The sequence below is a fragment of the Dermochelys coriacea genome, chromosome 2 (assembly GCF_009764565.3).
Source record: "Dermochelys coriacea isolate rDerCor1 chromosome 2, rDerCor1.pri.v4, whole genome shotgun sequence".
Taxonomy (NCBI): Eukaryota; Metazoa; Chordata; order Testudines; family Dermochelyidae; genus Dermochelys; species Dermochelys coriacea.
The window spans coordinates 63,067,591-63,082,507 of record NC_050069.1 but is presented as its reverse complement, the minus strand read 5'-3'; the positions used below and the strand labels follow the sequence as shown (position 1 = coordinate 63,082,507).

Genomic DNA, 14,917 nt, shown 5'->3' with positions numbered 1-14,917 from the left:
ATTACACTTTTAGGGCCTAATTATTTAGGAACTGATCCACAGCTCTTATTTCTATTACTTCTATTAGCTTTGTGAGTACTCAGCGCTACTGAAATTCAGGTGCTGAGTTTATTAATACTTCTAAGTCAAATTATTGCAAATATCATTGCAGTTTATATAAGTTGTTGTAACTTTTCAGTTTATTAAAACTGTTATTTATTACAGACTGTAATTAAACAGTACATTACGATGCCTGATAATAGTCTTTTGCTTCACCAGAAAGTGACATCAGGTTATTCAGGGCCCTATAATTTTCACTGTGGTGCAAAGATAAGAATGAACTCGATTGCATTCACTGTGCTGTTAACACTTGTGCTACTCCAAGGGGGTGAGTGCTGCCATGTGTCAATGACAACTGTCAACTCCTCTCCCCTTCCTCCGCCTCCTCCTTGCTCTGAGACAGGAATGTTGATCTCTCATCTCTGTAATCCATCACCTGTCTGAATCTGTCCTTGTGTCACTTGCATATATGGACAAGTTAGAATGGCAACTTGTGACGTTGTGCTGCTAAAAACGGCTCCAGCTCCCTTCAGCTCTTTGTTTTAACAATGTCCTCCAGTGAAAGAAATTCAAAGGACATTTGATCACACAAGCCATGGAATTATTTCAAGGAAACTAATTCGGAAACTGATCGACAGTACTCTTTTATTCTGGACATATGCACCTTGGAACAGCTAGGAGATGAGCACTTCTCTGAATTACAAGTCCTTTTCCAAAGAGCAGCAAACCATGGATAACCTGGAGAAACAACTTATTTGCCCCATCTGTTTAGAGATGTTTACTAAACCTGTGGTCATCCTCCCCTGTCAGCATAACCTGTGTAGAAAATGTGCCAGCGATATTTTCCAGGTAGGTTTATTTCAGTATGAAGATTTGCAGGTATAAATATCATTTTCCCAAGGCAAAAGGGAGGGGAGAATTTACACCATCAGTTTATTTGCTCTTAAGGATTTGCAAGTTTTTTTAAAAGGCATAAATAGAAGCTATTTAGACAGAAAACATCTCTGTTTGGCTCTCTCTGCCTGGAGATCTGTGGGGGAAGATCCTCTGCTGCTGTGAGTTGTCATATGGCGTTTACATGTACGGTATCCATATATAGAGACGACTTATACCAGCAGAGGATCTGCCCCCTTGTCTTGTCTTTTATATTTTGACCCATTTTTTGCATTTATTTTTATTCAGACTGATTTTTTTTATTTCAAGTATTTAGAGCCAGCAAGATCTATCAGAGACAGAGCCACCTGGGGTTGGGGGCTGGTAAACAGGACAGTTTGCCTCTGGCCCCTGAAATGATGGAGAGGTGGCCAGACCAAATCTGAGTGAGAACATTGTGACCTGGTATCCTGGATGGCAGTGCCACTCTGGTTTGGTGCCTGCCATTGATAGTGCGGGGAGCCACTTGCCCAGCCTGGCCAGGTCCAGATGCCACCACTACCACTGGGCTCATTGCACTGGGGCCAAGGGAATCCACTAGGCCTGGAGCCCAAAGTAGGAACAAGATCAGGGATACTGCTCCAGAGCTCAGGGAGAGGTGGGATTCGAAGCAGCCCCCTGGCTGCGTGCAGGGCAGATCCTACACAAGCCTGGGCCTTCTATGGTCCCATCTCACCCCACCTCCTTAAGCTCTTTCGTCTCCATAATAATTTTTTTGGAAGGGTGGGGGAGGGACTTCACTTTTAGATTTTGCCAGGGCCCCCCAAAATCTCTGTGCAGTCCTGAAAAATGTTTAAAAATATTTAATTTCAAATTTGTTTGTTCTAGCACTGTAGAATGGTATGTCTATCTCTAGCACAGGTTGTTGCAATATTATTAGCTGGCAGATGCTAAGTGAAGTGATGTTGGGCCATAACTTTCATCTGGGGATTGTTAGGTCAATGGAGGGTCCTGCTTTAAGGGCCTGATCCAAAGATCATTGGAGTCCTGAGGGTGTTTTCACTGACTTCCGTGGGCTGTGGGTTAGATCTGAAATAGTTGGCCTGATATGTGTCTTGTGTTGTGAAAATTAAGGTCATTATTAGAATAACCACAGTGTTAAAAAAAAAAGCTATACATGGCCTTATTCACCTGTAATTTTACTGCTTGGCAAGAACAGGCCTCTAACCCGTATCTGCCAACCAGAGGAGGCACCACTATGGCATCCGGTGGTCGATTTCGCTGTCCCTCTTGCAGACATGAAGTGGTTCTGGACAGACATGGTGTGTATGGGCTTCAAAGGAACCTATTAGTGGAAAATATCATTGACATATACAAGCAGGAGTCCACCAGGTAACATACTAATTTGTATCCTTAAAAGAATATTTACAATACAAGATGATGCAGCTTAGGACATTTTTTTTTCTTTCCTTTGCTTTGTGAGTTGTTAGTTCTGTTTATTTTATTTTATGTTTTGGAGCTGGTGTAGGTGTACTTGGAGACTGGAATGATATAATACGTGCCTCTGTCTTTATTGTGGAATGAAATCAGCCCTCACTTATTATTGTATATCACTTGACAGAATGCAATGTTAAAATAGGTGCTGATTTTTTGCTTCCCACACATGGAGTCCGATTCTGCAGTCCTTATTCACATGTGTGATCCTTAGTCATGCAAGCAGAGTTCTTGAAGTCAATTGGGTTAGTCACATGACTAAGGAAAGAAGGGTCTCGCCCATTTACTCAGTCTTACAAATTTTTCAAAACTTTCATGTTCCACAGTTTGTTTTCAGTCCATGTATCCTGTCTTTAAAAGGTGCCAGCACTTGTTAGGAAGCCTTGAGGGACAAATAGAGTGAGAAAAAATATATCTGAATTATACTCAGAAGCCATCCTGCATCAGAATACTGAACCATCAATATTTTTAAAAAGCACTCCTGTAAGCTTGGGATGTGAACTCATGAAATCAAGTCTTATTTAGGTCTCACTTTCTGTACAGAAAAGAATGAAAATGCTAAAAATAACAGTTCATGACAACACAGTGTAGCTGTGCATAGGAAAACCAAAATCCTGGAGGGGAAGCATGAGTTAACCCTAAAAAGTAAGACTAACAACTACTGGATACAGAACTGAGCCAGCAATAGAACATTACCATTTTCTTTCTTACCAAGTGATAAGCAGGAAAGGTGCTCAGACATCACTGATTATACTTCCATTTACATCACAGAGAAGAAAAACTAAATAGCAAATCCAGTTCTACAGTCTTGCTCAAGTCAGTAATCCTTATTGACTCAAGCAGACTTCAGTGTAAGTGAGGGGTTGCTTGCAGCATTGGTTTCATGCTGAATGCTGTCTTTTAGAGGCAGGATGGTTGGTTATTGATTTCCCTCATTAATTGCCGTCTTACAAACCTTTTTGTCAATGAGACCATGTAGGACAGTTTCAGTAGAAAATCACAAATCGACCACAAAGAATGCCAACAAAGCAGAGCACATATCCACTGAGTTAAGGGAAACTTTGTCACAAATTTACTTTATGTATCAAACTGTTCCCAGCCTTTGTGGTGGTATACAAGGGGACGAAGGGTAAGGAGACCCACAGCTGAAGTTGTATTCCCTTCTGCACAAAAACTGCTCCTGGCTAGAAAATCTAGCTACTCAAAATGAGACAGGAAGGCAGAGGAGGAAGCAAGGTCATGGTCTTGTATCCTCTTCTCCCAACACAGACTGTTAATTCTGAACGTAGGCTGCACTGTCAAAGAGTGACACGGGTTGTACTGCCTGCCAGAGGCACAATGTCTCCCAGTGCTGCCAGTGCAGCCTTATGGTGCCTCCATGCCTCCCCAGGTACAAGGCTATGGCTATAAGGCATAATGGAACCCTGCATGCCCAATTCACTGCCCAACTCCATCCCTTTTGCACTACTCTGGTGTAGCAAAGGGGCCATAAACTGGCTAGATCTGGCACCTAGAAAATACCCCTGATGTAAAAGTGTTCTTCAATTGGTGCAAGCTCCTCTACGCTCTCCTTCATCGTAACCCCATGCTGAAGCATGGGTGGAGGGAGCACTGGCTGGAGCACTGGCTATCCTTGGCTGTAGGATGGCCCCATGGAATTGCCCTAAACTAAGCTGGGGGCCAAACCAAGAAGCTGGGGAGCACGAAGTTGACTGAGAGCTGTCTTATCCCTTCCCCCTAGAGTGGTACACTGAGCAGAGCTCAGGTACTCCCATGACTCTCTGTCCCCGACCTGGGGTATTCTATCTGCTACCCAAGATCCATAAACCTGGAAATCCTGGACGCCCCATCATCTCAGGCATTGGCACCCTGACAGCAGGATTGTCTGGCTATGTAGACTCCCTCCTCAGGCCCTTCGTTACCAGCACTCCCAGCTATCTTCGAGACACCACCGATTTCCTGAGGAAACTACAGTCCATTGGTGATCTTCCTAAAAACACCATCCTAGCCACTATGGATGTAGAAGCCCTCTACACCAACATTCCACACAAAGATGGACTACAAGCCGTCAGGAACAGTATCCCCGATACGGTCACGGCTAACCTGGTGGCTGAACTTTCTGACTTTGTCCTGACCCATAACTATTTCACATTTGGTGACAATGTATACCTTCAAATCAGCGGCACCACGATGGGTACCCGCATGGCCCCACAGTATGCCAACATTTTTATGGCTGACTTAGAACAACGCTTCCTCAGCTCTCATCCCCTAATGCCCCTACTCTACTTGCGCTACATTGATGACATCTTCATCATCTGGACCCATGGAAAAGAAGCTCTTGAGGAATTCCACCATGATTTCAACAATTTCCATCCCACCATCAACCTCAGCCTGGACCAGTCCACACAAGAGAATCATAGAATCATAGAATCATAGAATATCAGGGTTGGAAGGGACCCCAGAAGGTCATCTAGTCCAAACCCCCTGCTCAAAGCAGGACCAAGTCCCAGTTAAATCATCCTAGCCAGGGCTTTGTCAAGCCTGACCTTAAAAACCTCTAAGGAAGGAGATTCTACCACCTCCCTAGGTAACGCATTCCAGTGTTTCACCACCCTCTTAGTGAAAAAGTTTTTCCTAATATCCAATCTAAACCTCCCCCATTGCAACTTGAGACCATTACTCCTCGTTCTGTCATCTGCTACCATTGAGAACAGTCTAGAGCCATCCTCTTTGAAACCCCCTTTCAGGTAGTTGAAAGCAGCTATCAAATCCCCCCTCATTCTTCTCTTCTGCAGACTAAACAATCCCAGCTCCCTCAGCCTCTCCTCATAAGTCATGTGCTCTAGACCCCTAATCATTTTTGTTGCCCTTCGCTGTACTCTTTCCAATTTATCCACATCCTTCTTGTAGTGTGGGGCCCAAAACTGGACACAGTACTCCAGATGAGGCCTCACCAGTGTCGAATAGAGGGGAACGATCACGTCCCTCGATCTGCTCGCTATGCCCCTACTTATACATCCCAAAATGCCATTGGCCTTCTTGGCAACAAGGGCACACTGCTGACTCATATCCAGCTTCTCGTCCACTGTCACCCCTAGGTCCTTTTCCGCAGAACTGCTGCCGAGCCATTCGGTCCCTAGTCTGTAGCGGTGCATTGGATTCTTCCATCCTAAGTGCAGGACCCTGCACTTATCCTTATTGAACCTCATTAGATTTCTTTTGGCCCAATCTTCCAATTTGTCTAGGTCCTTCTGTATCCTATCCCTCCCCTCCAGCGTATCTACCACTCCTCCCAGTTTAGTATCATCCGCAAATTTGCTGAGAGTGCAATCCACACCATCCTCCAGATCATTTATGAAGATATTGAACAAAACGGGCCCCAGGACCGACCCCTGGGGCACTCCACTTGACACCGGCTGCCAACTAGACATGGAGCCATTGATCACTACCCGTTGAGCCCGACAATCTAGCCAGCTTTCTACCCACCTTATAGTGCATTCATCCAGCCCATACTTCCTTAACTTGCTGACAAGAATGCTGTGGGAGACCGTGTCAAAAGCTTTGCTAAAGTCAAGAAACAATACATCCACTGCTTTCCCTTCATCCACAGAACCAGTAATCTCATCATAAAAGGCGATTAGATTAGTCAGGCATGACCTTCCCTTGGTGAATCCATGCTGACTGTTCCTGATCACTTTCCTCTCCTCTAAGTGCTTCAGGATTGATTCTTTGAGGACCTGCTCCATGATTTTTCCAGGGACTGAGGTGAGGCTGACCGGCCTGTAGTTCCCAGGATCCTCCTCCTTCCCTTTTTAAAGATGGGCACTACATTAGCCTTTTTCCAGTCATCCGGGACTTCCCCCGTTCGCCACGAGTTTTCAAAGATAATGGCCAAGGGCTCTGCAATCACAGCCGCCAATTCCCTCAGCACTCTCGGATGCAATTCGTCCGGCCCCATGGACTTGTGCACGTCCAGCTTTTCTAAATAGTCCCTAACCACCTCTATCTCTACAGAGGGCTGGCCATCTCTTCCCCATTTTGTGATGCCCAGCACAGCAGTCTGGGAGCTGACCTTGTTAGTGAAAACAGAGGCAAAAAAAGCATTGAGTACATTAGCTTTTTCCACATCCTCTGTCACTAGCTTGCCTCCCTCATTCAGTAAGGGGCCCACACTTTCCTTGGCTTTCTTCTTGTTGCCAACATACCTGAAGAAACCCTTCTTGTTACTCTTGACATCTCTTGCTAGCTGCAGCTCCAGGTGCGATTTGGCCCTCCTGATATCTTTCCTACATGCCCGAGCAATATTTTTATACTCTTCCCTGGTCATATGTCCAACCTTCCACTTCTTGTAAGCTTCTTTTTTATGTTTAAGATCCGCTAGGATTTCACCATTAAGCCAAGCTGGTCGCCTGCCATATTTACTATTCTTTCGAAGAGATCCACTTCCTGGACACTACGGTGCTAATAAGCGATGGTCACATAAACACCACCCTATATCGGAAACCTACTGACCGCTATTCCTACCTACATGCCTCTAGCTTTCATCCAGATCATACCACTCGATCCATTGTCTACAGCCAAGCGCTACGATATAACCGCATTTGCTCCAACCCCTCAGACAGAGACAAACACCTACAAGATCTCTATCATGCATTCCTACAACTACAATACCCACCTGCTGAAGTGAAGAAACAGATTGACAGAGCCAGAAGAGTACCCAGAAGTCACCTACTACAGGACAGGCCCAACAAAGAAAACAACAGAACGCCACTAGCCATCACCTTCAGCCCCCAACTAAAACCTCTCCAACGCATCATCAAGGATCTACAACCTATCCTGAAGGACGAGCCATCGCTCTCTCAGATCTTGGGAGACAGACCAGTCCTTGCTTACAGACAGCCCCCCAATCTGAAGCTAATACTCACCAGCAACCACACACCACACAACAGAACCACTAACCCAGGAACCTATCCTTGCAACAAAGCCCGTTGCCAACTCTGTCCACATATCTATTCAGGGGATACCATCATAGGGCCTAATCACATCAGCCACACTATCAGAGGCTCGTTCACCTGCGCATCTACCAATGTGATATATGCCATCATGTGCCAGCAATGCCCCTCTGCCATGTACATTGGCCAAACTGGACAGTCTCTACGTAAAAGAATGAATGGACACAAATCAGACGTCAAGAATTATAACATTCAAAAACCAGTTGGAGAACACTTCAATCTCTCTGGTCACTCGATCACAGACCTAAGAGTGGCTATACTTCAACAAAAAAGCTTCACAAACAGACTCCAACGAGAGACTGCTGAATTGGAATTAATTTGCAAACTGGATACAATTAATTTAGGCTTGAATAGAGACTGGGAATGGATGAGTCATTACACAAAGTAAAACTATTTCCCCATGGTATTTCTCCCTCCCACCCCACCCCCCACTGTTCCTCTGATATTCTTGTTAACTGCTGGAATTAGCCTACCTGCTTGTCACCATGAAAGGTTTTCCTCCTTTCCCCCCCTGCTGTTGGTGATGGCTTATCTTAAGTGATCACTCTCCTTACAGTGTGTATGATAAACCCATTGTTTCATGTTCTCTGTGTGTGTGTATATAAATCTCTCCTCTGTTTTTTCCACCAAATGCATCCGATCAAGTGAGCTGTAGCTCACGAAAGCTTATGCTCTAATAAATTTTAGTCTCTAAGGTGCCACAAGTACTCCTTTTCTTTTTGCGAATACAGACTAACACGGCTGCTACTCTGAAACCTGTCCCCGAATGTGTCAGTGATATACAAATACCCTGTAGTTAGCAGGGAAAATCAGAGGATATGAATCAGCAAAGCTACTTCACTGGCTGTAGCAGGCAACAGAACAAGCTGATCATATGTGGGTCTTTAACTTCTTTTTGCATTTTTCTATACTGTTTGAGGTTAACTTTAATACTATGGATGTTACTCTTTTTTCCCATGAGTCCATGGTTTTATTCTGCAGCCATTGCAGCAAGAGTAGGTAAAAGTTCATAGGAGATTTGGTGGTTCTTATTTTTTTTTAACCTCAAAAATATAAAATGCAATAAACTGAACTAAAGAAGAGAACAAAAATATGCATATAAATGTACGTTGTCTCTGTTATTTCTCTGCAAGGATTATTTTTAATATATGAAGGTATTTTTAACCTTCACTTATGTCCTTAGAGTTACACTAATTATCAGGGCTATCCTGGCAACAGTAATGCATCACAGCATTATCTAAGCTATTTGACACATTGTATGCCTCAGCTGCTTATCTTCCTCACCCTAACTTTTCTAAAACCATCATGAGTATGTTGCCAGGAGTCAATTGCCTTATTCTATGCTGGTGTAGACCCATTGAAATCAGGGGCATTACCTTCCCAAAAAACTGGGGCAAGTTAGGCCTGTTACCTTTCTTGTATATCTTCCACTTTATTGAATGATCTATAGTAACTACTCCACTTTCTTTATAACGCTCTGGAATATAACACCTTCTTTGTCTCATTACTTCCCAAATTAAAGGCTAGCTTTTGCCAGGCCTTGCACAGGAGGAGAATGCCAAGAGCCTTCCTCATATCCTTTCCCAGTGCCCCTCTTCACCATTGCAATCCCTGAGCTTTCTCGACCATGGGAACCTCCCACCTAGCATCCTTTGGGGGACATGACCCCAAAGGTGGATGCAAGGAGAGGGGTCCATGGCTCCCAGCTGCACTCCACACTAGCCAGTGGGGCTGGGTGCACAGAGAGCATCCTAAGGGAGGAGAGCATTCTGTGTTCGTGGCACGCTCATCCAGTGCTCCCTGGAATGCTTGCCGGGGTGTAATGGCGCTGCAAAGCCCCCAACATGGGCCTCTGCCTTGCAGGCACAGTCTGGCCTTTATGGAGGCTAATGTTAATTTTTCAGTATTAAATGAAAGGACTGGCATTGTTACCAAGTAAACCGCTGCATAGTGTGGGAGTCTGAATTTCAACTGAAGCTTTTTGGCATTGTATAAATCCCAAGACAGTCGCTCATGACTAAACAGTTCCTCCTCTATTTTGGTAATGTAGTACCCATTCTTGTAAACCTTTATTCAAGTGAGTAGATTTAGATTTGCACTGGTGTAATGGAGAGCAGAATCTGGCCCAGAAAGCTTACACATACTATAAGGCGACATTTATTAGAACAACCATTCTTTATCAGGCTCAATCAATTTTTCCTTTGAATGACAGTGACATGAAAATATAAAATGAGTACACAATGGTCCATATCCTCAGCTCATGTAAATCAACATATGTCTACTTCTGGCCCTAATTATACTAACTGCATATTTGCTAATTTATTATTGCACTTAGTTACACAAAGCATCTTCTCATGCATTAGCTTTGTTTTTAGTTTTTGTTTTGCTTTTTTGTTCCATAAACCCAACACATCAATGATGCAAAGCGCTCTCTGCTTTAAGGATCAAATCTTATCCATGTGCAAAGCAACAGTAAGGAGGCTCTATTCAGGGGATCCAGGAGAGTGGGAGCCAAGATGCATCCCAAGTCAGATCAGGAGCTTCAATACTACTTGTGACAGGTTTCAGAGTAGCAGCCGTGTTAGTCTGTATTCGCAAAAAGAAAAGGAGTACTTGTGGCACCTTAGAGACTAACAAATTTATTTGAGCATAAGCTTTTGTGAGCTACAGCTCACTTCATCGGATACAGTGAGCTGTAGCTCACAAAAGCTTATGCTCAAATAAATTTGTTAGTCTCTAAGGTTCCACAAGTACTCCTTTTCTTTTTGCGAATACTACTTGTGGAATCTCTCTGAGTTGCAATTTTAGGGTCTGATCCTACAAGCCATCTGCCCAGGCATTCTCATAGAAGTCATTGGAGTATATAAGTGTGTGTCTCTCATAACACTAGATGCTAGATCAGTTCAGCTACCAACAGCTTCTTCAATAGGTTTATGATTAATATTTTACTACTAAAACTGTGCTAACATTTTCCTACAGACCAGTTTTTAAATTTTCATTTCAGGAGAATCTGACTTCTGTTACAACAATGTAAATCCAGATGATCTACTTTGAAGTCAGTGGAGTGATTTTGGATTTATGCTGGTATAAAAGAGATCAGAATGTGGCCCAAAGGGCTCTGGTAAAAGTTTCTCTTCTTTTTCAGGGAAGAGGCTTGTAAATTAACAGCATATCAGTTTGTTTTCTAGTTTTCTATGCTAGTTTGAGAGCTTCATTGGTCCAGAGATTTCTGCCTTGGTTTGGTTTCTTTGAACTCCTTATGATACTTTTGAATATTGGCTACTTCTGACAAAGGGTCCCTCAGGTCATCACTGGGTCTACTTGATATCTTTACCTTTTTGACCCTCCTTGTCTGTCTGACATGTTATTGGTCATGATTTCAGTGACAGATAACTGATGATTTCTAGTCTTGCAAATATTTTCAGAAAGTGCAGGCATTTCGGTCGTCTTGCCGTTTCGAGGTTTGCTCTCCATCCACCCGTGTGTGCAGAAACTCCTGCTGCTTCCCCACGGTATGCATAGGGAGTTGGGTGTTTTGAAATCATCTGCACACAATTTAAAGCATCCTTTACAATGTACACATTATGCAACTGCCTGGTAGAAAATTGATCCTAATAATATAGAATATTTCTAGAAATCTTGTGACTTCATCTCATTATTACTGTGTATCCTGTTATATTGCAGAGCATAGATTTTGCTTACTATACGAACAGACTCCTATAACTTTTGTTTCAAAACCTCATAAAATTAAAAAATGGAAGCATAAAATATTTTATTTTCAACTTTTTAATTTCATTTGTCTTGATTTCCCTTTCAGGTAGCGCAAAAGAGAAAACATGCCAGCTATCCATGAAAAGGAGTAGTTATCCCCACTGTACTAACCTGTATGGAAGAGTCTTATATCATTTAATAGAAATGATAATCTTTTTATTAGTTTTTAAAGCATCTAATAGAATGTTATGGATAGTTGTTTCCCCACCACAGAATTCTGTACAATGGTTTAAAAGAATTAAAATTAACTCATTCTTTATTCAGTTCTATAGGTTTTTATAAACTATTAAATATAGGAACTAGTAGTTTCTATAAACTATTACATTTCTGTGGAACAATTGTCTTCACTTCTGTTAAATTCTATAGGACTTTTCTATAAGTGGAAGCTTTGGGAATATGGAATATGTTTGTAGCGCCCCCTCTCCACCCGGTTACCTTCTTTAATGCCAATCTGCTTAGAGGTTTTGATGGACAGGTCTGAGTTCTTCTGGATCCTGCCACTCACTCAGCAGGGTGTATCTTCTTTATTTTTCCCTATGAATTTATTTGGCGATGCCTCCACCCTTCTCGCTCCTTCCTGGCAGGGTCATCAGGCAGTTTGGAAGGAAAATTCTAACCACACGGTAAACCCCACTTACTTGCCAGATAGTTGGAGACTCCCAAGAAATAACACAAACACATACAATATATTCAACACAGTAATTATATTAAACAGGAGACAAATTATATAACATAATAGGGTAAAATACTATTCTTAGGGTCACTGGTGCCCACGCTGATAAATACCCGTGACTTTCCCCAGTCACATGACTTGATGTAGCAAATGTAAGATCAGTGTCCCGTTGGTACACGTACTTTGTTGGGGCTTTTGATGACCTATCACCACGATATTGTCTCTGCAGTGGTTTAGCAGTGTGGTTGACTGGGTTCAGTACAACCCAAACGACTCACAAGTAGAAGGAGGTGGTAAGTCCCTCCACGGGTTTAATACGCAGCAAGTTATAAAATCCCCAAACTCTTACTCCCTGGCTTGAGGACACAGTTCAGGGAGTACGGGGTCCCCAAAACAATTTCCGTGACTGACTAACTAAAAGATGGTGCACTCACAAATTCCATGAATGATCTTCAGGTTCAGCGATTCTGGACTCCTCAGTCACTGCAGAGGGGCTGATCTCTGCTGGCAGGGATCCTCTTCAGGCAGGAATCAGGCTGCTTCGGTCCCAGGATTTCCCCCACCACAAACGGGTGCAGGGCTCAAGGTGTAGATTACACAACTATACTAAAATCCAAACTGTAGTCTCCTACCCCAGCGTCCAGACACACACACAGCAGGCAGCAGCCCCGAACTAGCAGACAGAGCAGAGCTGACCATGTGGTGACTGGTCTCACCTAGGGAGCTGGAGGGCTAACTCAGCCTGGCTGGGGAAGTTTCCCAGCAAAACTCTACAAACTGGGAGTCATCAGTGGAGAGGGAAAAGCCCAGCTGAGGGATCTTGCTTTCAGATCCCTAGAGGCCAGTTCTCATGGGGAGCCCTGCATGCAAGCCTGGGATTCACCAGCTCCCCACACAGCCCTTGCACTTGCCCTGGCTGGCTCCAGACTGACTCAAAAATGGCTTCTCCCCTTTCCTGAGCTCCCTGGGAAGGGCATTTTATTCCCTATTGGTTGCCGGGCAGACTCTGAGTGTGCCTTGGCTCCCCCTCCCTACCAGGGACAGTGTGCCTCTCCCTGAGCTGCCAGCAGACAGAGCCCCAGGAATCTAGGTAATCTCCTTGGGGATTACATGTTAAACAGAGACGCCATTTACATTTGATCAGGACTCAAATTAAAGAAATAGTTTAAATACGGTTCCAAGTAAACGGATTCCTAATGCAGACAGATTGGCTAGTGTGGATGAGAGAAGCCATGCTAAAATTATGTTAAAAATTTTGTTGTAGCCTATGTAGCCCTCTTGGGCATTTTTTATGTAAACAACATTAAAAAAAACGAGCATTTTTTATGTAACCTCTGTCCTCAATGGCAAATATAGTGGTGTTAACTACTCTACAAAGTCCATGTTAGAAACTTGTTCAGCTAAGATAATTTTAAATGCAGTTCCAAACATGATTCTTTAATTTGGTTCCCAGCTTAGTATGGATGGGGATCAAGGTCTCAATCCTGCATGGTGCCAAGCATGGTGTCTTTAAATTCTTTTATTTTATTTGTAACAGGGACTTAATTTGAAGTTTATGAAGTTCCTTTGACACCTATGGGACTACTCAAGTAAAATTAAGACCCTGCTTAAGTGTTTTACCAGATCAAGGCCAGCTTGCTCAACTTTTTGTATGACAGAGCCCTGAAGACCTCAAGCATGTAGGTGCTGATTCAGAAAGATGTTAAACAACATGCCTAACTTAAGTACATGAGTAGTCTCACTGACTTCAATGGGTTTACATACACAGGCAGCTTCCTGAATAAGGGCCATACGATGAAGTCATGCTTCCCAGCTTGTCATATTGTGTCAGGAAAAATTACAAGTACTTGCACTTGTTTATTCACCACTGGTTAGCAGGTTTAAACTATTTTGTGGTTATGGACTGAAACTTCAGGTACTGTTTTTATCCCTTTGTTTTGTGTTGAAGGACACAGGTGTTATCAAGATCAGTAAAGCAAGTAAACAAGTGACTATTTTAATGTATTTAATGATAACTTTCACAGACCTGAAAGAAAATCTGAGCAGCCAATGTGTGAAGAGCATGAGGATGAGAAAATTAATATCTATTGTTTAAACTGTGAAATACCCACATGTTCAATGTGCAAAGTTTTTGGTGCCCATAAAGACTGCCAGGTTGCTCCTCTCAAAAACGTTTACCAGCGACAAAAGGTAAATATTTTTTGCTTCTACTCATAATGACCCACTCAATTTAAAGGGACACCATCAACATGAAGTCTAGTCAGTTAAAAAAAAGAAAGTTCAAAGTGCAAAATCTTCCCCTCAGCTGCCCTGCCAATTTTGTGGGTTTACAATCCATATTTCTGTGGTGTTGGTTTTTGGTTGTTGGGGTTTTTTTAAGTTGTTTTCTCCCCTCTTGCCACGTGAAAGACCCACACAAATCTCCAGAGAAACCGACTCTACAGAGTAAAATTTTTACAAGAAGTTGAGAAAAAATATATTTTTTTCTGTCTGATTGTGTTCAGTTATAATTAATTACATATTAGCTGTAATAATAGTAAGGAAATGCTTTCAGACAGATGTGTGATTTTTAAGTTGATCTCCCTTTACATTTCTCAGACTCTTGTTTTCAGTCCGTTTAGACCAGGAGCATAGCCAGGATTGCCAGCAGAAGTGAGGGAGAGAGCAACCCCACTCAAGTCTAATAGTTTTATATTGGATGCTTCTCTTGCTTCTGTTTAAATAGGGATCTTAATCTTTAGAGGGAAAATCCTCCTGTGCTAGGGATGTTAAATAGCTGGCAGCTCATTGTGTGCCCAGTATCCTCTGCCATTACTGTCACTAGTAAAAGACTTGATTATTTATTTTTTATACAGTATTCATTTAAAGACTAAAAAGAAAAGGAGTACTTGTAGCACCTTAGAGACTAACAAATTAAAGACTGACTCACTGGGATATCTTCATGAGATAAGCAACTCATTTTCTGGGGAGGCCCAGTGAATTAAGCAACCAGAGAAGGCCAAATTTACAGCACCAACCTCCAGGGTTTTTTTGTTTTTGTTTTTTGTTTTTATTT

At 42.8% G+C, this 14,917-nt stretch overlaps 1 protein-coding gene across 3 annotated transcripts in view; it reads left to right on the top strand.

Annotated features, from left to right (window-relative positions):
- The first annotated feature begins 258 nt into the window (after positions 1-258).
- Positions 259-14,917, top strand: part of TRIM55 (tripartite motif containing 55) — a 62,172-nt gene continuing 47,513 nt past the window's right edge. For 2 of the 3 annotated variants that reach the window (XM_043507786.1, XM_043507785.1), the window contains exons 1-3: positions 259-888; positions 2,132-2,304; positions 13,887-14,052. In XM_043507786.1, the coding sequence (XP_043363721.1) occupies positions 721-888; positions 2,132-2,304; positions 13,887-14,052 (507 nt within the window). In that variant the 5' untranslated portion in view covers positions 259-720. The remainder of the gene's footprint in view (positions 889-2,131; positions 2,305-13,886; positions 14,053-14,917) is intronic. The other variant, XM_038390516.2, reaches the window with a different exon arrangement.